The sequence below is a fragment of the Lolium perenne genome, chromosome 5, assembly GCF_019359855.2.
Source record: "Lolium perenne isolate Kyuss_39 chromosome 5, Kyuss_2.0, whole genome shotgun sequence".
NCBI lineage: Eukaryota > Viridiplantae > Streptophyta > Magnoliopsida > Poales > Poaceae > Lolium > Lolium perenne.
In genome coordinates, this window is record NC_067248.2 from 17932140 (window position 1) to 17959709 (window position 27570).

The 27570-nt window shown below is 48.5% G+C and overlaps 3 protein-coding genes across 4 annotated transcripts; 2 read left to right on the forward strand and 1 right to left on the reverse strand.

Moving 5' to 3' along the window:
• The first annotated feature begins 233 nt into the window (after positions 1–233).
• Positions 234–5668, forward strand: LOC127298853 (wall-associated receptor kinase-like 14). 2 transcript variants are annotated; one of them, XM_051328712.1, is made up of 4 exons: positions 234–1126; positions 2435–2476; positions 3272–5267; positions 5360–5668. In XM_051328712.1, the coding sequence occupies exons 1-3, from the start codon at positions 325–327 to the stop codon at positions 4492–4494; spliced, it is 2067 nt and encodes a 688-aa protein (XP_051184672.1). In that variant the 5' UTR covers positions 234–324; the 3' UTR covers positions 4495–5267; positions 5360–5668. The 2 variants fall into 2 exon arrangements, with proteins under 2 accessions (XP_051184672.1, XP_051184673.1); XM_051328713.1 differs by having other exon boundaries at positions 235–1126; positions 3275–5267.
• On the reverse strand, positions 4835–7218 carry LOC127303199 (octanoyltransferase LIP2p, chloroplastic-like). Its single transcript, XM_051333957.2, has 4 exons — positions 6934–7218; positions 6466–6730; positions 5930–6080; positions 4835–5837 (listed from the first exon to the last, which is right to left on the reverse strand). Exons 1-4 carry the CDS (start codon positions 7113–7115, stop codon positions 5545–5547), a joined length of 891 nt encoding a protein of 296 aa, XP_051189917.2. The 5' UTR covers positions 7116–7218; the 3' UTR covers positions 4835–5544.
• A 491-nt stretch (positions 7219–7709) lies between these two features.
• On the forward strand, positions 7710–27533 carry LOC127303198 (uncharacterized). The gene is made up of 4 exons (XM_051333956.1): positions 7710–8730; positions 15850–16610; positions 24239–26797; positions 27363–27533. Exons 1-4 carry the CDS (start codon positions 7710–7712, stop codon positions 27531–27533), a joined length of 4512 nt encoding a protein of 1503 aa, XP_051189916.1.
• The last annotated feature ends 37 nt before the right edge of the window (positions 27534–27570 follow it).

Sequence of the window (27570 nt, forward strand, 5' to 3'; positions counted from 1 at the left end):
CACAGCTATAAAAATGTGCAACTCTCCAATTTCTATCGGATAGAAATCAACAGTTGAGATCGTGCACATCATAGAAAAATACCTTTTCTATTTACAAGGCCCACTTGAATTGAGTGCTACTGATAATAGTCAAAAGAGCATCAATCCAAAATAGATTTTGAAGAGAAAAAAAAAACGAAAACACTATTCAGAACTGTTTCCTTGACCATTTTGTCCTAACTGCTCATGCCCACCTACAACTGGTTCATTTTCAGCAGGCAACTACACCAACCAAAATCTCCCCCCTCTTCGTTGTGGTAGTCTCCAAGTACTGCGCACCAAGAGATGCACCGTCCGTTCTTCGTCGTGCTCCTTGTCTTGCTCCACCATGAAGCCAGCTACTCCTCCGCCGCCGTAGCTTCCGGCTGGTGCCGCCGCCGGTGCGGCGGCACCATCGTCCCCTACCCTTTCGGCTTCTCCGCCGGCTGCCCCATCGTTCTATCCTGCGACGTCAACACCTCTACGGTGACCATCCCATCCATAGGAGGAGACGACGGCACCTCGTACCGCGTCCACGGCTTCAGCTCCACCGCCTCCACTTTCGTCCTTACCCTCCCGTCGTCATGCAGCCGCGGCGTCCCCGACGCCAGAAGAACGCTCTCCGGCGCCAACTACGGCGTCACGTCCCGCACCGGCCTGTTCCTCCGCGGCGGATGCCGCGACATCAACTCGACCTCGTGCACCGTGCCAGTGCCCGTCATATCAAGGCTGCTCCGCACAGCGCAGTGCGGCGACAACGAGACGGCGTCGGCCGCCGGCGGCGTGGTGTGCGTCGCTTCCAACTCGCCGAACGCCACGTCCGCGGGCGTTTTCCTGAATTGGGATAAGGCGGATAGTGCAACATGCGACAACGCGCTGACCTCCGTGCTGTTCGCGGAAACGCCAGAGGGGGCGGTGTCGCTGGAGTTCGGCGTGGCTGAGCTGGGCTGGTGGCTCAACGGGACGTGCCGCGGCGGCGCCGAGGGGTGCGCGGCGAACGCGACGTGCACCGACGTGACAACGCCGAGCGGGGCGCCGGGGCACCAGTGCGCGTGCGTGTCGGGGATGAACGGCGACGGCTTCTCCGCCGGCGACGGATGCTTCAAAGGTGAGTCGTCCGTCGATCGTGAGCTAGTGCTTCCAAACTTTTGTGGTGGGGCCAGCAGCGCCAGTACGGCACGTCAGCTGCACTCACAAGTCGTTCCCTACGGTCAATCATGCGCGGCTAAGCCAATCTATTGGTTCACACTTGGCAACTTAAGTAGTAGAGGGACACTTTCTTAAAACAATTAAAAGAAACTTTGTCTATTCATTTGTTTGGAAAATTTCTTAAATCTTGGTTGTATTGCAAGTAGACAAAATTTAACCATCATCAAAGAGAAGTCACTCCTGCCTATAAACCAAAAATTACGAAACAATTTTCACTAAAAGTCTGCACGTCGAAATAGAAAATCAATTTTTATGGTTGGTCATGTTCAATTCTACCTTTTTAGATTGTGTTCAACAATTCTACGTGACAAAGATTAATAAAAGCTATAAAACTATGATTTGTGACATAGTTTAAATCGATCAATTTTCACTAAAATTCTGGATGTCGAAATAGATAATCAGTTTTAGGGTTGGTTGTATTTGATTCCACATGACAGAGATTAAAGAAATATGAAATGATGATTGGCAAAATAGTGTAAATTGATCAAAATGATGCCACATTCCTTTAAATTAAGGTACGCTTTATTTTCTCGTGAAGCAAATAGTTACATTACTAGGAGCGAAATAGGGAGAGAAAGAATCATGTTAACATCAACACGAAGTAATCATCAAAAGAAGCAAGAAAGTGGTTTTTTTCCATGTCTGAATGTTTGTGTATAGATATTGGATGTTTATTGCGTCGATCACTTTTTTCTATCATATGGAGAGAAGCAAAATACATTCTACACTGACATTCAAAAATAGGAAACCAAATTAAACAAGTTTAAATTTAGATAAATCTAAGACATCTTTCATGGGACAGAGGGAATATTATCTCGCAGGCATGGGTATAATGCTACATATCTTGGTCAAAGCATGAACTTTGACAATCAAAATGTACTTATACGGTGGAGCTTTGAACATGAGATTGATGGTGACATGGATTTGACAAACATGAATCCCCACGGCAATAAACGGCTGCATCCAACCTCTCTCTGACACGTGAAAATTAATCATGACAGCTATATACTGATGGAACGATTTTTCAGATTTCGCAACTTTACAAGTGAGATTTTTTTTTTCGCAAACAGTATATGTGACATGGGTTTGACAAACAGGAAACCTCAGGGCACTAAAATGGCTGCATCGAAACCCTTTGGCTGACGACCCTGAGTATTAATGGTGATGGTCACATACTGATGCAACGTTTGTTTGTGTGTGTTTGCAGTTAAGCCGAGTTCTAAGAGGAAACTGGCTATCATAGTTGGAGGTACGTGAAAATATTTTCTGACCTGGTCCTTATGCAATTACGTACACGACACCGTGTGGAGTAGAACAGTGAAGTGTCAAGCTGCTTCCGGTCAAGGCCGTTGGCTCCATGCATTGAATTTGCCTGCATGAATTCTTGACTGCTGACTTGGCTAGCTGGAAAGTAGAAACAGGTGGAAACGGTTGAAAGGGAAAATGGGAAGAAAATAAAAGTTGCATTTCGTCTCAAATAATTCTGCCGCTTCGTTTGACCTCGACAAGATTCTCATTTATACCACTAGCCAATCTGCATTTAGACTAGCCACAGTAAATGTATAATAGGTTGTACTACTGATAAAACTTACTACAAAATGTATAACAAAATTTACGAGAGAGGTGAGAGTGGTATTATAGTTCGTAAAGCTAAAAAAATTAATAGCAAATACATCATGTACACACAAATTTACATTTAGATTCTATAAAATGTTAAATATGATGGAACTAATACTGGTCCATGCTAGTACTATGCATTATAGGGTGATATCATAAAATACACTGATAATAGTGTACGATACTTTCCATTGTGACTAGTTTTAGGAAAAATTATGGAATAATCATTTAGAGCTTTTTTGCGAAGAAAGATTATAACAAAATCAACTTGTGCCTGATTGCTTGTACTAGCATAATAGTTTCATGGATCAAAGCTATTAAACCAGATGATCTAGTCTATCTACACTTAGATTAGTAGTGTGATCTTCACCAAGCTAGATGTGTAACGTTTAACCAACTTTGGCTATCAATGTGCGCGCGTTTATAGCAGGTGTCCTCGCGGGTGTGGCGGCGGCCGGCGTGCTAATCCTGCTCTGCATGGTTCGACGCCGGCGCTCAGCTGGCGGCAACAAGGGCCGGCCGTGCAAAAACCGGCTGGCGGCGATACGGCAGCTGTCTGAGGCGGCGTCGTCGAGCGGAGTTCCGGTGTACACGTACAACGAGATGGCGCGCGCGACCAACTCCTTCTCCCACACGCACCGCCTCGGCACGGGCGCCTACGGCACCGTCTACGTCGGCAGGCTCCCGGGGAGCTCGACGGCGCCGCTCGTGGCCATCAAGCGCCTCCGGTGCCGCCACGACGACGACGACGGCAGGTCGGTGGCGCTGCTCCTCAACGAGATCAGGCTCATCTCCTCCCTGAGCCACCCCAACCTGGTCCGCCTCCTCGGCTGCTGTCTCGACCGCGGCGAGCACATCCTCGTCTACGAGCTCGTCCCCAACGGCACGCTCGCCCACCACCTCCACAACGGTGGCGACACCGGGGACACGCTGCCGTGGCGCGCGCGTCTCGGCGTCGCGGCGGGCACGGCCGCCGCCGTGGCCTACCTGCACGCCGCGCGGCCGCCCATCTTCCACCGCGACGTCAAGTCCGGCAACATCCTCCTCGGCGCCGATCTCCGGCCCAAGCTGGCCGACTTCGGCCTCTCCCGCGGAGGCTTCGGGCCGGAGGACGCCTCGCGCTCGCACGTCTCCACCGCGCCGCAGGGCACGCCGGGGTACGTCGACCCGGACTACCACCAGAGCTTCCACCTCTCCGACAAGAGCGACGTCTACAGCTTCGGCGTCGTGCTGCTCGAGCTCATCACCGCCATGAGGGTCGTCGACTTCGGCCGCCCGCCCAGCGAGGTCAACCTCGCCTCCCTCGCGCTCGACAGGATCGGCAAGGGGAGGGTCGAGGAGATCGTCGACCCGGCGCTCGTCGGCCACGGCGAGGAGTGGGTCATGGAGTCCGTCCGGCACGTCAGCGAGCTCGCATTCCGGTGCCTGGCATTCGACAAGGACGTCCGGCCGTGCATGAGCGAGGTGGCCGAGGAGCTGCGCCGGATCAGGGACGCCGCCCCCGAGTCCGGCATAACGAGCCCAGTCGCCAACATGGCTGACCAGGACACGACGGCAAAGAAAGCCCGGTCGCCGGTGTCGGTGCAGGACATCTGGACCAGCGACCAGAGCTCACAGTCGACCAACGGCTCCATGCCACGCTTTGCGTAGCTATGCCGCTAATTGAGCTCGCTCTCGTACACTCCAAGTATACCAAATGTAATCTAAACATTTTTTTGGTTGGGCTGAAGTGTTTCATGATGAAGATTGCTGTACAGTTACGAGATGTTGCACTAGCAGCAGCAGTTCAATTCAGTTCAGGAACATCACACATTTTGAAGAGGGGGGAATACCGACAGCATCATAAGAATTAGCAACTTTGGGATGATCAGTGTAACAAGATTAACACAAGAGCAGAGACTTGTGTTTTACAAACTTTGGTTTGACCATTTCAACAAGATTAACACAAGAGCAAAGACTTGTTTTGCAAACTTTGGTCTGATCATTGATCGACACAAGAGTACACAGACTTGTTTTTGCCACAGCATTGGTGATACCTACAAGGGTTTTACAAGCTGCAAAATTACACGACTTATCCGAACTTTGTTTCCTCCACCAATAGCGCTGGACCACACATAGAACTTATCCACACCAGGCTGTTCCTATAAATGCTGGATCCATGGAGACCGGACGGAGGCACCATCTAGTCCAGAACAGCATAACTACACTTACCAACACAGGGGTTCAGGGAGCACCTGAAGAAGAACACTACAAGATGTGCTATAAGGTGGAGTGCGACAAGTGCGGCAAGTTCACCTGGAAGGGATGTGGCCAACACGTCAAGTCCATCTATGACGGCATTGAGAAAGGGAAGCACTGCACCTGCAAGGAGTGGCCAGGTGTTGACGCCAAGGCATTAGGATCGACTTCGACAGCCAAAGAAGGTCATTTGCTTTTGCTTGAATTTCTCTCATCTGTCCAGCGCCACAAACAACTGTCAGATTTGCTGAAACGTCTCTTGTGACTGAATTTGCAGGTGAAGCAAAAGCCTGAATTCATGCACCCGTATTGCTAGTTCTGCAACTATTGGACTGAAGGAGATTGCAGTTTCGAATAAAGCTAGCTTGCCGCTGCTATAATATGCTTGTATTTGTTCCCAACTTCTTCGGTGAAGTGTGATTCCAGTACTCTAGTAATGTATTCTGCAGTTAATTGATAACATTATCTTGGCTGGAGATACAAATCAGTGCTGGGTTCTAGAGAGAGCTGGAAAATCTCAGCAAACTCTTTAATCAACGACTCATAAGCTATATCCATCAGTTCTGCATCATTAAGTTCCCTTCCACTGGAATTCTTCTGTAATATCCCCTCAATGCTCCCAACGCGGCGGTCCTTTATGCCACAGGGAACGATACGTTCAAAAGGGGCTAAGTCAGTTGTGACGTTTAGAGCAAGGCCATGATATACTATATATCGTGAGCAATGGATTCCAATAGCTGCAACTTTCTGATCCCCTGCAGAGGAAATATAGCTTATACAAGTTAACAAAGAGATAAGTGACGGCATGATAAAACACTTTGTAGTATCCAAAAAGATAGTAACATACCAACCCAGACACCAGTGAGGCCTTTTACTGTTGAAGCCTTAATAGAAAATGTGGAGTGAAGGGCACGGATGATCATATCTTCCAGTGACCTAAGGTACCAGTGAAGATCCAACTCGTGATACCGCAAATTGATAATCGGGTACATGACAAGCTAAGGAAGCAAAATAATTGACTGTAAGAAAAACATGGAGTGTTGAGCTACAAAAGGAAGAAGATCTGCAATTCAAGGAGAACTGAAATTCAAGAGAATCGGGTACATCACAAGCTAAGGATTCTTGTTCTTCCTTCAAAAGGTTCATAATTTCCTTCAATAAAAGTGTCATTGGTTGATTCTTTACTTTAATTTGAGGCTTTAGTTACTTAAGACCTGCCTACCATGAAGCCAAAAACTAAGTTCGAAACAGTAGGCAGATAAGCAGGAAACACACACCACCAAACTGAAGTACAACAATGCGAGCTACACTTTGAGACACACGATAGATCAAACTTAACCACCCCTAGCTTTCCAAATCGTGAACAGAGGTTGTAATAAGTACCTGTCCAGGACCATGATATGTAACCTCCCCGCCACGGTCAATACGATGAATCTCATAAGGAGAATCTTGTACGTCGAAATGGAGGAACTCCTCGCTGCTGCCGGTGCCCAGTGTATAAACGGGTGGATGTTGCAGGGCGATCAAGGTGTCCGCGTGATCCTCGTCGCTGTCTACCAGCCCTTTCCTCCTCTTAACAATGGACTTCTGCCTAGCCCATGATTCAGCGAAGGGAACCATCTGCTGATGGAGATCAAAGCATTCGCACCTGTTGGATGAATACAGGGAGTGTCATCCATCATGAGGAACACCGTCAGGCAATCAAAGGGTGCGATGGCATGCTACAGCAACGCTCACAGCTTCGGTTCAGGTGACGATTCGGACGGCAAAACTGTTGTTACGCAAATTATTTAGAGCTATCTTGTTAATAGATCATGACCAGTGTTGTGTAGAAGAGCAATTCCGATTTACCTCCTCCTGGCGACGCGGGCGGCATCGGCCGCAGGGGCCGCGTCCGTCGCCGCGGCAGCGACTGGACCGCAGCGGCAGCCGGCGGCGAGGACCAGCCTCCGCCTCCTGGAGCGCGCAGAGGAGTCCTTGGCGACTGCGGGGAAGGGCAGGAAGCCGTGGCAGAGAGGGGCGGAGATCACCATGGCGGCAAGCAGGGGAACCGTGCTCTCGAGTGGAAAAAACCGGATCCAATGGGTTTGACTTGTGCGCCGGCGCGCGCGCGGCGGCGTTGGAGAGGAGGAAAGCTGGACGGTTCGGATCGGCGCCCGAAATCGGACGGCTAATACTGCGGAGATTTGATTTTACAGGGTCGATTACGGGAGAGACGAAGCGAGCGACGAGTTGGGCCTGACCTGGGTTTCGCCCCGGGCTATTTTTATTTTCCGGGAACAGTACAGTAGTAGGAGGAAAAATTCCCAGCGGCCCGGGCCATGGCCCTTGTTGCCCTGGGTGTCGCTCCGCCCCATACTCCCTCAATCTCACATGGGCTGGATTCTGATTCGGTGGGTGCTAGGCTAGGCAGGAAACGACGATGACTACCTCACCGGCGATCTAGGGTTTTGCTACCTCACCGGCGATCACACCGCCGGAGGCAGGTTTTTCTCTTCCCCACGTCCGATCCATCCCATCCGCGCACGGGAACTCCGCTCGGGCTGATCCAGGGGTCGACATAGTCGGCTGCCCGGCCTTGGCGGTGTGTTTTTCTCCGGAGCAGGGTGGTTGATAGGATCTGGGGCATGGCGGAGGCACAGGAGAACGGGGAGGCAAGTAGGACGAAGGATCAGGCGGTACGTGAGCCGTCGCTTGAGGAGTTGCTGCGCAGTCTGGACCTTAAGGGGGAGGATATTGGTGGCGTGTTTGTGGCGAAGAGGGATGTGGAGGCGTTAAAGGAGGAATCGAAGTGGATGGCGGTAATGAAGCTGTTGACTACGAGACCTTTCAGCTCGGCATCTCTGAAGAAGACCATGATCTTTGCTTGGGCCCCGGCTCAGGAGATAGGATTTCGGGAGTTGGAGGGGAACAAATTTCTTGTACAGGCGAATTGTCTGGGTGATTGGAAGAAGATTACGGAGCAGGGCCCGTGGCTGTTTCGGGATCATGGATTGCTGATAGAGAAGTATGACGGTAGCTGCCGTGCGACAACGGTGGAACTGAACAGGATCCATGCATGGGTGAGGATTCTGGATGTGCCTGAGCTGTACCGTAAGAGGGGTCTTGTTACGGAATTGGCGAAGGATATTGGCGAAGTGATCGCCATTGATATGAACAATAATGGCTCGGGGGAAGGTGACTTCGTCAGAGCGAGAGTCTGGATTGATGTTCGAAAGTGCCTAACACGGTTTGTTTCTTTCAAGCCGGAAGGAGGGGAGCAGGTGATCATGAAAGTTAAGTATGAGAAGATACCGCTGTTCTGTGCGATTTGTGGCTTTCTCGGGCATGAGCAGGAGGAATGCGGGTCGGGAGTACACTCTCCTGGTAGAGTGAGTTTTGGCACCTGGATGCTGGCTGACACGCCCTGGAATCGGGCTAGAATTCATGGCAGAGGTGATAGTCGGCAGGCTGCGGGTGTGATGCATGGGGCCAGGCAGGAGATGCCGCAAGGGAGAGGAGGGGGAGGCCGGTCTGGGCGCGGCATCAGGGACGCAGGGCGTGGCGCTGGTCGTGGCCTTGGAGGTGGAGCGATAGTTGACAGCCACAAACGTTCGTCCACTGATGCAAGTTTGACGGAGGTGAGCCCTGTTAAAGAGGCTACATGTGGTACAGCAGCTACTGAGGTCTTGTACTGACTTGGAAGGAGCCGGGGGTCATAGCGGAGGGGGGCAAGGGCGGAACGCAGAAAAAGTTGGACTTTGGTGGCAACGAGGGGGAGAAGCTCTATGCCCCGAGAGAGGGCACACCGCCTCCACCACCATCTGCACGAGAACAAAAGCGTTCGAAGAAGCAGCCTGCCTTGAAGAAGAACACTACCGTGACTGGTTCGGCGGCCTCAGATGGGGGCCGCCAGTCCCAATGAGTGTTTTGGGAATTAACTGCCGTGGTCTGGGAGGTCCTGCGGCAGTCCGTGATCTCCGTGTGTTGGCGGAGAAATATGCACCGTCCTTGCTCTTTGTCGTGGAGACCTAGCTTCACAGGGCTCGGGTGGAGTCTTTAGCTCGCAGCTTAGGTTTCAATAAGAGTTTCGCTGTTAGTAGTGCAGGCCACAGTGGCGGTCTGGGTTTGTTTTGGAATAATGATGTAATAAAGATCGAGATTTTACCCTATTCTCAGTACCATCTTGACACTGTGGTTACGGAAGAGGGGAAGGACCCCTGGCGCCTCACTGTGGTATATGGTGAAGCTCAGGTGGATGAGCGCCACAAAACGTGGGACATGCTGATACGTCTCCGACGTATCGATAATTTCTTATGTTCCATGCCACATTATTGATGTTATCTACATGTTTTATGCACACTTTATGTCATATTTGTGCATTTTCTGGAACTAACCTATTAACAAGATGCCGAAGTGCCAGTTCCTGTTTTCTGCTGTTTTTGGTTTCAGAAATCCTAGTAACGAAATATTCTCGGAATTGGACGAAATCAACGCCCAGGTTCCTATTTTCACCGGAAGCATCCAGAACACACGAGAACCACCAGGGAGGGGGCACAGGCCCACCAAACCCTAGGCCGGCGCGGCCAGGGGGGCCCGCGCCACCCTATGGTGTGGGCACCCCTTCGACCCTCCTGCGCCGCCTCTTCGCCTATATAAAGCCTCCGTCGCGAAAACCCTGATGCGTTCGACGAAACCCACAGAAACCTTCCAGAGCCGCCGCCATCGCGAAGCCAAGATCTGGGGGACAGGAGTCTCTGTTCCGGCACGCCGCCGGGACGGGGAAGTGCCCCCGGAAGGCTTCTCCATCGACACCGCTGCCATCTCCACCGCCATCTTCATCACCGCTGCTGCTCCCATGAGGAGGGAGTAGTTCTCCATCGAGGCTCGGGGCTGTACCGGTAGCTATGTGGTTCATCTCTCTCCCATGTACCTCAATACAATAATCTCATGAGCTGCTTTACATGATTGAGATTCATATGAGTTTTGTATCACTATTCATCTATGTGCTACTCTAGCAATGTTATTAAAGTAGTCTATTCCTCCTGCACGTGTGTAAAGGTGACAGTGTGTGCACCGTGTTAGTACTTGGTTTATGCTATGATCATGATCTCTTGTAGATTGCGAAGTTAACTATTGCTATGATAATATTGATGTGATCTATTCCTCCTACATATGCATGAAGGTGACAGTGTGCATGCTATGCTAGTACTTGGTTTAGTCTGTTGATCTATCTTACACTAAAGGTTACTAAAATATGAACAAATTGTGGAGCTTGTTAACTCCGGCATTGAGGGTTCGTGTAATCCTACGCAATGCGTTCATCATCCAACAAAAGTGTAGAGTATGCATTTATCTATTCTGTTATGTGATCAATGTTGAGAGTGTCCACTAGTGAAAGTGTAATCCCTAGGCCTTGTTCCTAAATACTGCTATCGCTGCTTGTTTACTGTTTTACTGTGTTACTACTGCTGCAATACTACCACCATCAACTACACGCCCGCAAGCTATTTTCTGGCACCGTTGCTACTGCTCATATATATTCATACCACCTGTATTTCACTATCTCTTCGCCGAACTAGTGCACCTATTAGGTGTGTTGGGGACACAAGAGACTTCTTGCTTTGTGGTTGCAGGGTTGCATGAGAGGGATATCTTTGACCTCTTCCTCCCTGAGTTCGATAAACCTTGGGTGATCCACTTAAGGGAAAACTTGCTGCTGTTCTACAAACCTCTGCTCTTGGAGGCCCAACACTGTCTACAGGAAAGGAGGGGGAACGTAGACATCAAGCTATTTTCTGGCGCCGTTGCCGGGGAGGAAAGGTAAAAAGGCACTCATACTTCGGTTCCAGGTAAAGTACTTTTCTGGCGCCATTGTGTTTGTGCTCGAAGCTATTTCCTTTAGATCCTGCAATTGCAACTTTTTGTTTCTTGTTTTACACTAGTTAGGCATAATGGAAAACAACAAAAATATGAGAGATCTTTATGAACTTTATCTTGAATTAGGACATGATGTGTTTGAAGAGAGAATTAAAAAACCCATGGAACTTTATATGCATGCTAATGGGAATGTTATTACTATGAATACTTTGAACACTATTGTTGCTAATGCTATGGAAAATTCTAAGCTTGGGGAAGCTGGCTTTGATGAGCATGATCTTTTTAGTCCCCCAAGAATTGAGGAGAAAATTTTCTTTGATGATACTTTGCCTCCTATTTATGATGATTATAATGATAGTAGTCTTTTGTTGCCACCTACTATGGAGAGTGAATTTGATTATGATTACAATATGCCTCCTATATTTGATGATGAGAATAATAATGATAGCTACTTTGTTGAATTTGCTCCCACTACAACTAATAAAATTGATTATGCTTATGTGGAGAGTAATAATTTTATGCATGAGACTCATGATAAGAATGCTTTATGTGATAGTTATATTGTTGAGTTTGCTCATGACACTACTGAAAGTTATTATGAGAGAGGAAAATATGGTTGTAGAAATTTTCATGTTACTAAAATACCTCTCTATGTGCTGAAATTTTTGAAGCTACACTTGTTTTATCTTCCTATGCTTGTTACTTTGCTCTTCATGAACTTGTTTATTTACAAGATTCTTATGCATAGGAAGCATGTTAGAATTAAATATGTTTTGGATTTGCTTCTTGATGCTCTCTTTTGCTTCAAATACTATTTCTTGCAAGTGCATCATTAAAACTGCTGAGCCCATCTTAATGGCTATAAAGAAAGAACTTCTTGGGAGATAACCGATGTGTTATTTTGCTACAGTACTTTGTTTTATATTTGTGTCTTGGAAGTTGTTTACTACTGTAGCAACCTCTCCTTATCTTAGTTTTGTGTTTTGTTGTGCCAAGTAAAGTCTTTGATAGAAAAGTAAATACTAGATTTGGATTACTGCGCAGAAACTGTTTTCTTTGCTGTCACGAATCTGGGCAAAATTCTCTGTAGGTAACTCAGAAAATTATGCCAATTTACGTGAGTGATCCTCAGATATGTACGCAACTTTCATTCAATTTGGGCATTTTCATCTGAGCAAGTCTGGTGCCATTTTAAAATTCGTCTTTACGGACTGTTCTGTTTTGACAGATTCTGCCTTTTATTTCACATTGCTTCTTTCGCTGTGTTGGGTGGATTTCTTTGTTCCATTACCTTCCAGTAGCTTTGGGCAATGTCCAGAAGTGTTAAGAATGATTGTGTCACCTCTGAACATGTGAGTTTTTGATTATGCACTAACCCTCTAATGAGCTTGTTTCGAGTTTGGTGTGGAGGAAGTTTTCAAGGGTCAAGAGAGGAGGATGATATACTATGATCAAGAAGAGTGAAGAGTCTAAGCTTGGGGATGCCCCGGTGGTTCACCCCTGCATATATCAAGAAGACTCAAGCGTCTAAGCTTGGGGATGCCCAAGGCATCCCCTTCTTCATCGACAACATTATCAGGTTCCTCCCCTGAAACTATATTTTTATTCCATCACATCTTATGTGCTTTGCTTGGAGCGTCGGTTTGTTTTTGTTTTTTTGTTTTGTTTGAATAAAATGGATCCTAGCATTCACTTTATGGGAGAGAGACACGCTCCGCTGTAGCATATGGACAAGTATGTCCTTAGCTTCTACTCATAGTATTCATGGCGAAGTTTCTCCTTCGTTAAATTGTTATATGGTTGGAATTGGAAAATGATACATGTAGTAATTGCTATAAATGTCTTGGGTAATGTGATACTTGGCAATTGTTGTGCTCATGATTAAGCTCTTGCATCATATGCTTTGCACCCATTAATGAAGAAATACATAGAGCATGCTATAATTTGGTTTGCATATTTGGTTTCTCTAAGGTCTAGATAATTTCTAGTATTGAGTTTGAACAACAAGGAAGACGGTGTAGAGTCTTATAATGTTTTCAATATGTCTTTTATGTGAGTTTTGCTGCACTGGTTCATGCTTGTGTTTGCTTCAAACAACCTTGCTAGCCTAATCCTTGTATCGAGAGGGAATACTTCTCATGCATCCAAATCCTTGAGCCAAACAACACTATGCCATTTGTGTCCACCATACCTACCTACTACATGGTATTTCTCCGCCATTCCAAAGTAAATTGCTTGAGTGCTACCTTTAAATTTCCATTCTTCACCTTTACAATATATAGCTCATGGGACAAATAGCTTAAAAACTATTGTGGTATTGAATATGTACTTATGCACTTTATCTCTTATTAAGTTGCTCGTTGTGCGATAACCATGTTTCTGGGACGCCATCAACTATTCTTTGTTGAATATCATGTGAGTTGCTATGCATGTTCGTCTTGTCTGAAGTAAGAGAGATCTACCACCTTATGGTTAAGCATGCATATTGTTAGAGAAGAACATTGGGCCGCTAACTAAAGCCATGATCCATGGTGGAAGTTTCAGTTTTGGACATATATCCTCAATCTCATATGAGAAAATTATTAATTGTTGTTACATGCTTATGCATAAAAGAGGAGTCCATTATCTGTTGTCTATGTTGTCCCGGTATGGATGTCTAAGTTGAAGAATAATCAATAGCGAGAAATCCAATGCGAGCTTTCTCCTTAGAACTTTGTACAGGCGGCATAGAGGTACCCCTTTGTGACACTTGGTTAAAACATGTGCATTGTGATGATCCGGTAGTCCAAGCTAATTAGGACAAGGTGCGGGCACTATTAGTATACTATGCATGAGGCTTGCAACTTGTAAGATATAATTTACATGATACATATGCTTTATTACTACCGTTGACAAAATTGTTTCTTGTTTTCAAAATCAAAGCTCTAGCACAAATATAGCAATCGATGCTTTCCTCTTTGAAGGACCATTCTTTTACTTTTATGTTGAGTCAGTTCACCTATTTCTCTCCCTCTCAAGAAGCAAACACTTGTGTGAACTGTGCATTGATTCCTACATATTTGCATATTGCATTTGTTATATTGCTTTGCATTGACAACTATCCATGAGATATACATGTTACAAGTTGAAAGCAACCGCTGAAACTTAATCTTCCATTGTGTTGCTTCAATGTCTCTACTATGAATTTATTGCTTTATGAGTTAACTTTTATGCAAGACTTATTGATGCTTGTCTCGAAGTACTATTCATGAAAAGTCTTTGCTTTATGATTCAGTTGTTTACTCATGTCATATACATTGTTTTGATCACTGCATTCACTACATATGCTTTACAAATAGTTTGATCAAAGTTATGATGGCATGTCACTCCAGAAATTATCTTTGTTATCGTTTTACCTGCTCGGGACGAGCAGAACTAAGCTTGGGGATGCTGATACGTCTCCGACGTATCGATAATTTCTTATGTTCCATGCCACATTATTGATGTTATCTACATGTTTTATGCACACTTTATGTCATATTTGTGCATTTTCTGGAACTAACCTATTAACAAGATGCCGAAGTGCCGCCTCTGTTTTCTGCTGTTTTTGGTTTCAGAAATCCTAGTAACGAAATATTCTCGGAATTGGACGAAATCAACGCCCAGGTTCCTATTTTCACCGGAAGCATCCAGAACACACGAGAACCACCAGGGAGGGGGCACAGGCCCACCAAACCCTAGGCCGGCGCGGCCAGGGGGGCCCACGCCACCCTATGGTGTGGGCACCCCTTCGACCCTCCTGCGCCGCCTCTTCGCCTATATAAAGCCTCCGTCGCGAAAACCCTGATGCGTTCGACGAAACCCACAGAAACCTTCCAGAGCCGCCGCCATCGCGAAGCCAAGATCTGGGGGACAGGAGTCTCTGTTCCGGCACGCCGCCGGGACGGGGAAGTGCCCCCGGAAGGCTTCTCCATCGACACCACTGCCATCTCCACCGCCATCTTCATCACCGCTGCTGCTCCCATGAGGAGGGAGTAGTTCTCCATCGAGGCTCGGGGCTGTACCGGTAGCTATGTGGTTCATCTCTCTCCCATGTACCTCAATACAATAATCTCATGAGCTGCTTTACATGATTGAGATTCATATGAGTTTTGTATCACTATTCATCTATGTGCTACTCTAGCAATGTTATTAAAGTAGTCTATTCCTCCTGCACGTGTGTAAAGGTGACGGTGTGTGCACCGTGTTAGTACTTGGTTTATGCTATGATCATGATCTCTTGTAGATTGCGAAGTTAACTATTGCTATGATAATATTGATGTGATCTATTCCTCCTACATATGCATGAAGGTGACAGTGTGCATGCTATGCTAGTACTTGGTTTAGTCTGTTGATCTATCTTACACTAAAGGTTACTAAAATATGAACAAATTGTGGAGCTTGTTAACTCCGGCATTGAGGGTTCGTGTAATCCTACGCAATGCGTTCATCATCCAACAAAAGTGTAGAGTATGCATTTATCTATTCTGTTATGTGATCAATGTTGAGAGTGTCCACTAGTGAAAGTGTAATCCCTAGGCCTTGTTCCTAAATACTGCTATCGCTGCTTGTTTACTGTTTTACTGTGTTACTACTGCTGCAATACTACCACCATCAACTACACGCCCGCAAGCTATTTTCTGGCACCGTTGCTACTGCTCATATATATTCATACCACCTGTATTTCACTATCTCTTCGCCGAACTAGTGCACCTATTAGGTGTGTTGGGGACACAAGAGACTTCTTGCTTTGTGGTTGCAGGGTTGCATGAGAGGGATATCTTTGACCTCTTCCTCCCTGAGTTCGATAAACCTTGGGTGATCCACTTAAGGGAAAACTTGCTGCTGTTCTACAAACCTCTGCTCTTGGAGGCCCAACACTGTCTACAGGAAAGGAGGGGGAGAACCATGAGCAGTTCTCCGATTTTCTGGCGGACTCCTGGAGATCGGACAGGAGCAGAAATGTGTCGGAGCTGAGAAGCAAACTAGAGGGTGTTTCAAGGCAGCTGACCGTCTGGAACCGTGAGACCTTTGGCAGTGTCCGTCATCAAATCCGCACGCTTCAGCGGGAGCTGGGCGAGCTACGGTCACGGCCGGGTAGACATGGTACATCATACGAGGAGACAAAAATTGTGGAGAGACTTGCGGAGCTGCTGTCCTGTGAGGAGGTCATGTGGCGCCAACGGTCTCGCATACAGTGGCTGTCTGAAGGAGATAGGAATACGAGATTCTTTCATCTGCGAGCTAGTCAGCGGAAGAAGAGAAATAAAATCTCGGAGCTGATCAATCAAGATGGTACAGTGGTAACTGATGAAGGAGAGATGGGACGTGTTGCCAAGGATTTCTACCAGCACTTATATACTTCAGAGGGTGTGGCGAACATGGACCAGGTGCTGAACTGTGTCCCAAGAAGGGTCGGGGAGGCGATGAATAGGAAGCTGGACGCCCCTTTCACGGCTAAGGAGGTAAAGGACGCGTTGTTTGAGATGTACCCGACGAAGGCGCCGGGCCCGGATGGTTTCCCCGCGCATTTTTTTCAGCGCCACTGGGATGTCTGTGGTGATGAGGTTACTATGGCTGTCCTTCGAATTCTAAAGGGACAGGATACTCCGGAGATCATCAACAAAACGTTCATTGTTCTGATTCCGAAGGTAGTGTTATCACCAGAATTTGACCAAGTCAGAAGTGGGCCGCGATCAAGGTGGGCTTAAAGATTATATACGGAAGAAATACGTGAATCGGCCTTATATGCAAAGTTGGGCTAGATTGCCCATATATCTGTAATATAGTAGATCGCATCTTAGATTAAGAGATAGAGTTTTACCCGTGCACGGTTAGGTGCACGCCTAAATTAGAAAGTCCCCTGGACTATAAATATGTATCTAGGGTTTATGGAATAAACAACAACCAACGTTCAACCAACAAATCAATCTCGGCGCATCGCCAACTCCTTCGTCTCGAGGGTTTCTACCGGTAAGCATCATGCTGCCTAGATCGCATCTTGCGATCTAGGCAGCAGAAGCTTTATGTTGTTCATGCGTTGCTCGTACTGAAGCCTTTTTGATGGCGAGCAACGTAGTTATCATAGATGTGTTAGGGTTAGCATAGTTCTTCGTTTAACATGCTATCGTAGTGCGACCCTTGCATATCTAGCCGCCCTCACACCTATCTTAGGTGTGGGGGCGGCACCCCGCTTGATCATTATTTAGTAGATCCGATCCGTTACGGTTGCTCCTTGTTCTTCAAGGATTAGTTTAATATCTGCAATAGTTAGGCCTTACAAAGGGTTGGAGGATCCAGCGGCACGTAGGGTGTCGTTTGCTAGTCCTAGACAGGATGTTCCGGGGATCAACCTCGTGTTGGTTTTTAGGCCTTGTCTAGGATCGGCTTACGATCACCATGCGTGGCCGCGAGGCCCAATCGTGAGTAGGATGATCCGATTATGCGGTGAAAACCCTAAATCGTCGTAGATCGTTTTAGCTTTATCTTGATCAAGCAGGACCACCATATATTCGTGCACCTCGTACGAATCATGGGTGGATCGGCTCCTTGAGCCGATTCACAGAATAACCTGAGAGCCGATCGAGGCTCGTATTTAATGTTTACGTGTATGCCATGCAGGAAACTAAGCGAGGCATCTCCATCACCTTCCTGACCAGGTATAGGTCAGGTGGCACGCCCTTGCATCAGCATCGGACGTGGGTACCAGAGGCTTTGCGGGCCGTCGCTCGGAGGGACCAGGGCCAGCCGCAGCCCTAAGTTGTTCCCGGCTCTACTGTGTTGCCTGTCGCTGCCCGTCGGTGGGTTTTGACCGCAACACATTCTGGCACGCCCGGCGGGACAATCGTCTACATCAACCACATCGCCATCTACATCTGAGATGGCGGACGGCACGCCAGTCACGTACGAGGATCTGACCGACGAGCTCAAGAAGAAGCATGACGAGGTCAAAGCCATCCTCGAAGCCGACCTCATCGGCTCATTTCACAGAACCCGTTCACATGGCATCAGGTGGAAGGGGTTCTCATCGGAAGGCGCGCTCGATGGAGTGGACCTATCCGTCCCGTCAGAAGAACGTACCAGGGCCCTGCGCCAGGCGATTAGCGGCATGGTGACTCACTCGTTGCATCGCCATTCTGAGAGCCTGGTGAATACTTTGGAGCATGTCGCCGTTCGGATGATCAAGGAGGTCATGAAGTATCAGCACTCTCTATTAGAACCAGCTCTCGGGACCTACCAAGGAAAAGTGCCACTTCAGTCCCGTCCACCGTCGCCATTCGCATTGGCGGCACCAGAAGTGCCTAATTCACCGTCATGCGCCGTTGACAGGGTTAATGACACTGACCCTGGGAGGTGCCAGCCAAGATACTCGTTCAACATCAACATGGTAGAATTGGGGCACCTCCCTGATGAGGGTAGAGACGAGGGCAGCTGCTCTCATAGCGAAGATAAGGAAGAAGCTGCTCCACGCGATCGGCCCCGACACTGCCAAAAGATCCTGGTGATGATCAAGATCAAAGCCGATTCTAGCGATCGGCCCTTATTATCCGTACCACCTGCTCTCCCAGTATGTGGCGTCGACCTCACAGGGGACGGAAAGCTAGGGTATGGGTTTACATCGGCTGATGAGCTAGAGGAAGTTGACATTGGTCCTGGGGATAAGCCGCGACCGACTTTTATCAGCAAGAAGTTAGATCCACAGCTCAGGGGACAGATGATAGCTCTGTTAAAGGAATACCCAGATTGCTTTGCATGGGATTACACGGAGATGCCTGGGTTAGACAGGAGCATCATTGAACATCGGCTCCCCCTTAAGAAAGGATTTCGGCCATTCCAACAAAGAGCACGTCAGATGAGGGCCGAAATTCTGGAAGAAGTCAAGAAAGAGATCGAGAAAATGTTGGCCGCCGGGTTCATCAGGCCATGCAGGTATGCTGAGTGGATCTCCAGTATCGTTCCTGTAGAGAAGAAGGACGGCCGGTGGCGTGTGGCCATCGATTTCTGAGATCTCAATAGAGCCACTCCAAAGGACGAGTATCCGATGCCTGTGGCAGAAACGTTGATAAATGCCGCTGCTGGCCACAAGGTGTTGAGCTTCATGGATGGCAACGCCGGCTATAACCAGATCTTCATGGCTCCGGAAGATATACACAAGACCGCATTCAGAGTGCCAGGGGCAGTAGGCTTGTTTGAATATGTAGTCATGACCTTTGGGTTGAAGAATGCTGGTGCAACGTACCAACGCGCCATGAATTATATATTTCATGATCTGATCGGTAAGTTGGTGGAGATCTATATCGACGGCGTGGTAGTCAAGTCTGTCTCCATGGAGGGACACTTGGATGATTTACGGCGCGTCCTAGACCGAACTCGGAAATTCGGACTGAGAATGAATCCGAAGAAGTGTGCCTTTGGCGTGACGGCTGGTCAATTCCTAGGATTTCTGGTTCATGAACGGGGAATTGAGATCGGCCTGAAAAGTCAGGAGGCGGTGCGTACCATGCAGCCGCCAACCACGAAAAAGGAGCTCCAACGTCTCATCGGCAAGATCAATTTCGTCCGATGATTCATCTCTAATCTGTCAGGGCGAATCGAGCCGTTCATGGCGCTGGTGAAAACTAAATCTGACGACGAGTTTCACTGGGGGGCAGAACAGCAACAGGCGTTTGATGAGATTAAGCGGTATCTGATGACGCCGCCTGTGCTAGTTCCGCCCCAGCAAGACAGGCCGTTCTACATCTACTTATCAGTAGCTGACACATCCATCGCTTCGGTAGTAGTGCAACTCTACGAGGGCGTTGAAAAGGTCGTTTTCTACCTCAGCAGAAGGATGCTGGACGCGGAGACAAGATATCCTGAGGTCGAGAAACTTTGCCTCTGCCTGTTCTTTACCTGCACCAAGCTTCATCACATCCTTTTGACGGCAGAGATCATCGTCATATGCAAGTCAGATGTTGTCAAGCACATGTTGTCGGCCCCTGTTGTGAAAGGCCGACTTGGTAAGTGGATGTTTGCGTTGTCAGAGTTCGATCTCCGGTATCAGCCTGCGAAAGCAGTCAAGGGACAAGCGTTGGCCGATCTTATCGCTGAACGGATCAGTACCAATATAGCAGCACTATCTATACGTGCATGGGCTATGTTCTTCGATGGATCGGCTTGCGACGATGGTTGTGGCATCGGCATTCTGCTCGTGTCGCCTCGGGGGGCAGAATACTCCTTCTCCATTAGATTATCTACCCCTTGCACCAACAACGCAGCAGAATATGAGGCAATACGTAAGGGAATGGAGTTGCTACTGGAAGCCGGGACGGAAGCAGTAGAGCTTTTTGGAGACTCTAAGTTGGTGATTAACCAGCTCACGGATGAATATAAGTGCGAGAGTGAATCGCTTTTCCCATATTGGATGGAATGCCGTGAGTTGATGACACAGTTTCGGTACATCAACTTTAATTGGGTCCCAAGATCCCAAAACACCGAGGCCAACAATCTCGCACAAATGGCGTCAGGCTACATAGATATAGCTGACGGGTCGGAAGTTCAGGTACAATTCCTGGAACAGGATGATTGGAGAGCCGAAATCCTTAATTACTTAAAAGATTCGGCTCGGGGGGCACCTAAACGGATAAGATACAAAGCCATGAAGTATGTCCTCATAGGAGACGACATGTTCTACAGGACGTTGGAAGGGCTGCTACTCAAGTGCCTGGGACCAACTGAGTCTAATCGGCTCTTACATGAGGTGCATGAAGGCGCCCGTGGAACTCATCAGTCGGCTCATAAGATGAAGTGGCTAATCAGGCGATCAGGGTTTTATTGGCCCACCATGCTTGAAGATTGCTTCAATTATTACAAGGGGTGCCAAGCGTGCCAGATGTTCGGGAAGATTCAGATGGTACCAGCATCAGCGATGAACCCTATCATCAAGCCTTGGCCGTTTCGGGGGTGGGGCATGGATATGATCGGCAAAATCCATCCGGCATCGAGCAAAAAACATGAATGGATTTTGGTTATCACAGATTACTTCACCAAGTGGGTGGAAGCCGTCCCTATGAAGAAGGTGAAATCAGAAGATGTGATCAAGTTTGTGAAAGAACACGTCATTCATAGGTTCGGGATTCCCCAAACTATCACGACCGATGGAGGTTCGGTCTTTGTTTCTAAAGAATTCAGGAAGTTCTGCGATGACATGGGGATTAAACTGATCCGATCATCTCCGTACTATGCTCAAGCTAATGGGCAAGCTGAAGCGTCCAATCAGAGCCTAATCAGGCTGATCAAGAGGAAAATTGACGAGAACCCTAGGGATTGGCATGAGAAGTTATCAGAAGCGTTATGGGCCTACCGCATGTCGTGCCATGGAGCTATAAAGACTTCGCCGTACCAGCTTGTCTATGGACAGGAAGCCGTATTACCTTGGGAAATTACGGCTGGATCAAGACGTGTCACGTTTCAGAATGATCTGACAGCTGAAGAATATGCAGCCTTGATGAGTGACACTATTGAGGACGCAACAGAACTTAGGCTTTGGTCATTGGAGAAGATTAAGGAGAACAAAGCCAGGGTGGCTCGTGCCTACAATAAGAAGGTTAGACCAAAGGAGTTTCAAGTTGGTGATCTAGTATGGGAAGCTGCGTTGCCGTTAGGAACCAGGGACAAGGCATATGGCAAATGGTCTCCTAATTGGCACGGTCCGTACAAAGTTGTCCAGGCCTTGAAGGGTAATGCATACATGTTGGAAGAGTTGGACGGCGAGAAGTTCCCAGTAGCTGTCAATGGTCAACACCTCAAGAAGTATTTCCCAAGCATGTGGGATGATGGGCAGTAAGATATGGGGGCCGATTTTAATCGGCCAGTAAAAAAGAAAATCACAGCCGACGCGCAGACATCGACTTGAGAAAACATACGGAGATAACAGTATGCAAAACAGCCGATGCACGGGCATCGACTTCAGAATAACAAAGCCGGTACGCTGATATCGACTCTAGAGGAATAAGCTCAAATTAGCAAGTTAACGGAATCGGTTCAGGCCAGAAATCATGATGTGTGAGACGAATCTCCTAGTGGGTTGCTGGGGAGTTCAATCCGATGGTTTGGACGAGAATTAGGCCTATTGAGGCCTGTTGGACTGCGTGTTTAAGCAACAGCTTGGCCTCAGATCGCAATGCGAGCCGATGTTCTGCTATCGGCTCTCTGTACGACAGCTCCATTCGACGATCGGCAAAGTTGACAAGGAAGCAAAATTAATGGAGGGATATTTTCTTCATTAATAGAGGGATTTCTTACAAAGAAAGAGCCGATTGCTCAGGGAAGAGGAGGGCAAAAGCCGGCTACTAATACTGATCCCTAGTCTAGGGGCCGTTGCTGCCCTCGTCGTCGCTGCCTCCGGCGCAGCTGCTGAGAGGCTCCTCATCAGAGCTTCCGTAGACTTCTACGGGAGCCTCATCTTCCTCATCGTCGTCATCGCTGTCGTCGTCCCACCAGGTGCGGAGGCGCTTCGCTGGTGGATAACCTTCGAGGGAGTCGTCGTCGTCGTCCTCCTCCTCTGCCTCTTCCTCGGAGGAGGTGAAATCGTCCCAGGAGAAGCGGTCATCCTCGCTCTCCGCCTCTTCTTCCCCTTCGACGAGGAATTGAAGGTCGCCCTCTCCGTCGGTCAGGGATTTGTCATCCTTAGACCAGATGGAGGAATCGTGTTCCTCCTTGTCCCACGTCGTTGGGGCGAGGATGTCGTGCGCCGCCAACGAGTCCCACTCCGGCGTCGGCTCGCGGGATGAGGAGGAGTCAGAGAAGACCAACGAGGTGGAAGAGGAAGAAGAGGAAGACATGGCTATGGGAGATTGGGGGTTTTTTGGGTGCTGATGGCCAGAACAGAGCAAGGTGGTGAAGTGGCAAACTGCTCAGAGCGGTTAAATAAAGGGGCTATAGTAGAAATTCAATGCCACAGCAGTTTCCGAGGAGGCGGTGCCCAAAGACAACGGTCAAATCACGCGGAATAGTTGAGAAGACAGGGCATCATCATGAAGAATGCTACGACGGTTCTGCTCTGCCACGACATGACCCGACGAAGAGAAAACAGAGTGATTTTGGAATTATCAATTCCAAAACCAGGGGGGCATGTGTTATCACCAGAATTTGACCAAGTCAGAAGTGGGCCGCGATCAAGGTGGGCTTAAAGATTATATACGGAAGAAATACGTGAATCGGCCTTATATGCAAAGTTGGGCTAGATTGCCCATATATCTGTAATATAGTAGATCGCATCTTAGATTAAGAGATAGAGTTTTACCCGTGCACGGTTAGGTGCACGCCTAAATTAGAAAGTCCCCTGGACTATAAATATGTATCTAGGGTTTATGGAATAAACAACAACCAACGTTCAACCAACAAATCAATCTCGGCGCATCGCCAACTCCTTCGTCTCGAGGGTTTCTACCGGTAAGCATCATGCTGCCTAGATCGCATCTTGCGATCTAGGCAGCAGAAGCTTTATGTTGTTCATGCGTTGCTCGTACTGAAGCCTTTTTGATGGCGAGCAACGTAGTTATCATAGATGTGTTAGGGTTAGCATAGTTCTTCGTTTAACATGCTATCGTAGTGCGACCCTTGCATATCTAGCCGCCCTCACACCTATCTTAGGTGTGGGGGCGGCACCCCGCTTGATCATTATTTAGTAGATCCGATCCGTTACGGTTGCTCCTTGTTCTTCAAGGATTAGTTTAATATCTGCAATAGTTAGGTCTTACAAAGGGTTGGAGGATCCAGCGGCACGTAGGGTGTCGTTTGCTAGTCCTAGACAGGATGTTCCGGGGATCAACCTCGTGTTGGTTTTTAGGCCTTGTCTAGGATCGGCTTACGATCACCGTGCGTGGCCGCAAGGCCCAATCGTGAGTAGGATGATCCGATTATGCGGTGAAAACCCTAAATCGTCGTAGATCGTTTTAGCTTTATCTTGATCAAGCAGGACCACCATATATTCGTGCACCTCGTACGAATCATGGGTGGATCGGCTCCTTGAGCCGATTCACAGGATAACCTGAGAGCCGATCGAGGCTCGTATTTAATGTTTACGTGTATGCCATGCAGGAAACTAAGCGAGGCATCTCCATCACCTTCCTGACCAGGTATAGGTCAGGTGGCACGCCCTTGCATCAGCATCGGACGTGGGTACCAGAGGCTTTGCGGGCCGTCGCTCGGAGGGACCAGGGCCAGCCGCAGCCCTAAGTTGTTCCCGGCTCTACTGTGTTGCCCGTCGCTGCCCGCCGGTGGGTTTTGACCGCAACAGGTAGCAAGTCCAAAGGAGCTTGGGGAGTTTCGCCCGATCAGCCTGTGCAATGTGATATACAAGGTAGCGTCCAAGGTTGCTGCGAACAGGTTGAAGGGGGTCTTGCCAGAGATCATATCAGAGGAACAGTCTGCCTTTGTGCCTGGTAGATTGATCACTGATAATATCATTACTGCCTATGAATGCCTCCATTTTATGAAGCACTCGAGAGCCAAGAAGGACCGGTTCTGTGCGCTGAAGCTGGATATGCGGAAGGCGTATGACAGGGTGGAGTGGCCATATCTGGAGGCGATTATGCTCCGACTTGGCTTCAGCTCGGCATGGGTATCGCTAATTATGCGGCTCGTGACGACAGTATCCTTCTCGGTCCTCTTCAATGGAGTACCGCAGGAGGAGTTCCGGCCTTCGAGGGGGATTCGCCAGGGAGATCCCATCTCCCCTTATTTGTTTCTGTTGGAAGCAGAGGGCCTTTCGTGCCTATTAAAATCACAAGATCATTCATCAGCGCTTAATGGTATTCAGGTGGCCTCTACAGCTCCGGCTGTGAACCACCTCCTCTTTGCAGATGATAGCATGCTGTTCTTCAGAGCTTGTTATGAGGGAGCTGCGGAGGTAAAAGAGGTTCTGACAAGATACTGTGATGCATCGGGTCAGAGAATTAATATGGACAAATCTTCTATCTTTTTTAGCAAGAGATGTCCAGCGGCAATAAAAGAAAGTGTCAAGACGGAGCTCGATGTTAACAGGGAAACGTTGAGTGAGAAATATCTAGGAATGCCTTCAGGAGTAGGCCGGTCCAAGAATGGGGCCTTTAAATACCTCAAAGATAAGGTTTGGAAGAAGGTGTTGGGTTGGTTGGAGCAATTGTTGTCTGTGGGCGGAAAGGAGATTCTCATCAAATCTGTTGCGCAGGCTGTGCCAACCTTCTCAATGTCCTGTTTTAAACTACCTCAGGGGCTGTGTGATCATATCAATGCTATGCTGCGGAAATTCTGGTGGGGCAGCAAGGATGGAAAAAGAAGAACAAGTTGGGTGTCATGGGAGAAGATGACCCAACCGAAGTATATGGGAGGGCTGGGGTTCCGCGACATCGAACTCTTCAACCTCTCTCTTCTCGCACGCCAGGCGTGGCGTCTCCTGCAGGAGCCGGCCTCGTTAAGTGCAAGAGTGCTTAAGGCGGTGTATTTCCCCCATACGGACCTCCTGTCGGCATCGTTGGGCACACATCCGTCCCAGATATGGCGGGCGATCCTGGAAGGGCGGGATACCTTGAAGCTAGGCTTGATACGCAGGATTGGAGATGGTTCCACCACTGATGCGTGGCGCGATAACTGGCTGCCGAGGGATTCCCGACTCACCCCGGTGGCACCAATCAAGGCGGATGCTCCAGGTGTAGTAAGTGACTATATTGACCGCAGCACGGCTGCGTGGAATGTGGAGAAGCTTCAGGAGTTTTTCCTCCCCATGGACGTGGAAGTAATCAGAGGTATTCCACTATGCATGCGGGTGCAGGATGATTTCTGGGCTTGGCATTTTGAGAAGTCTGGAATTTTCTCTGTCAGATCAGCGTACCGAGTTTTGGTTACGGTTAAAAAGACTCGGGAGGATTATATTGAACGGCGACCAGCGGCGTCGTCGTCTCAGATGGAAGAGAGGGAATGGACTAAGTTGTGGAAATGCAAGGTACCATCTAAGGTACGGATTTTCTTGTGGCGGCTGGCTCACTGCTCCCTTCCCACGGGAGATGTCCGGCACAGAAGAAATATGGCTCCTTCTCCTTGTTGTTCGATATGTGGGCAGGAGGACTCATGGCGCCACTCACTCATTGAGTGCAATATGTCGCGGTGTGTTTGGGCCCTTACAGAATCAACCATCGTGGAGCATATAAGTCTCATGACAGAACCTTCGGCTAGGCAATGGCTGTTTGTCATGATGGAAACTCTCAGCCAGGACGAGTTCGTGCGTATGGTGATCACCCTTTGGGCGTTATGGCATGCGCGGCGAAAGGCGATCCATGAGGAGATATACCAGAGCCCTTTATCGACGCATTGTTTCATCGAATCGTTCATAAAGGACCTGGGCGAGTGTGGGAACAAAAAGGTAAAGACAACGGGGGGTGGACAGCCAGCGGTGCCGCGTTGGCTTCCTCCTCCGAGTGGGCAGCACAAAATCAACGCTGATGCAGCTGTTGCTAAGACGAGGTGCAGAGGCTCGGTGGGCGCTGTTTGCTGGTCGCCGGAGGGTGTGTTCCTTGGGGCGTCAGCTGTGGTGTTTGAGGGCGTCATGGACCCGGGGTGCCTCGAGGCGATGGCCTGTCGGGAGAGCTTGGCGTTGGCAGCGGATCTGGATATTGGCGACGTGATGGTTGCCTCGGACTGCATGGAAGTGGTGCAGGGGCTGTTGGGCTCTTCTCTTGGGCGGTTCAGTCACATTACCAGGGAAGTTCAGATCATGGCGAGGCGGAGAGGAGGCGTCTCCTTCTGTCATGAAGGCCGGAAATCCAATACCGATGCACACAATCTTGCTCGGATGGCGACGACGCTCCCAGCTGGACGCCATGTGTGGTTGGGTTTACCCCCTGTGGGTTTTAGTTTTCATGTAATGAGAGAGGTCCATGCATCTTAATGGACGGTAGTTTTCCTCAAAAAAAAAAACTCCCTCAATCTCACAAACATGTCAATCTAACGCCCCTTCTTCTTGACTGAACGCTTCTACCCTTGAGTACGCTCACAAAGTGTAAGAACGAAATTATCCATGTTTTAATAATTAGGAGTGTTGAACCACCTGTGAAACTCAATAACTCTCCTCCTAAATATCGGTTGACACCCTGGGTCTTCTTATGGTATCAGAGTTTTTATGGGGATTAGGGCATCTTAGCTGCCCGAACCTGTTTTGGAGGTCACGACTGTTTGTGTTTTTTAGGTTGGGCCGCTGCCACGAAATTAAACTCGTTGCCTCATATGTTTGTTCGGAAGCAACCCCATTTAGAACTTTTTTTATAAAATTCATTGATTTAAAACATAATTTACATAGGAAAAATAAAAAAAATACAACGAAATCTAAAAATAGCCTCCGAGGCCTGCAAGCCCTAGCCTACATTGGCATCTACTGATTGTCGTCGCAGCGGACACCGGTCAGGTCGACGGCTACCGACATCTCCCACGGCTATAGTTGGGCGTCGGCGCCAACATGTGGTACGGCGACGGTGGAGGAGGATCAGGCGGAGGATCAGGCCACTGATCCAATGGCGACAGGGGCGGCGACGGGGGCAGTGAAGCCTGCATGGCCAGCCTGAGTGCCTCTTCCTCGGAGATGCTAGTCGGCATGTGCAC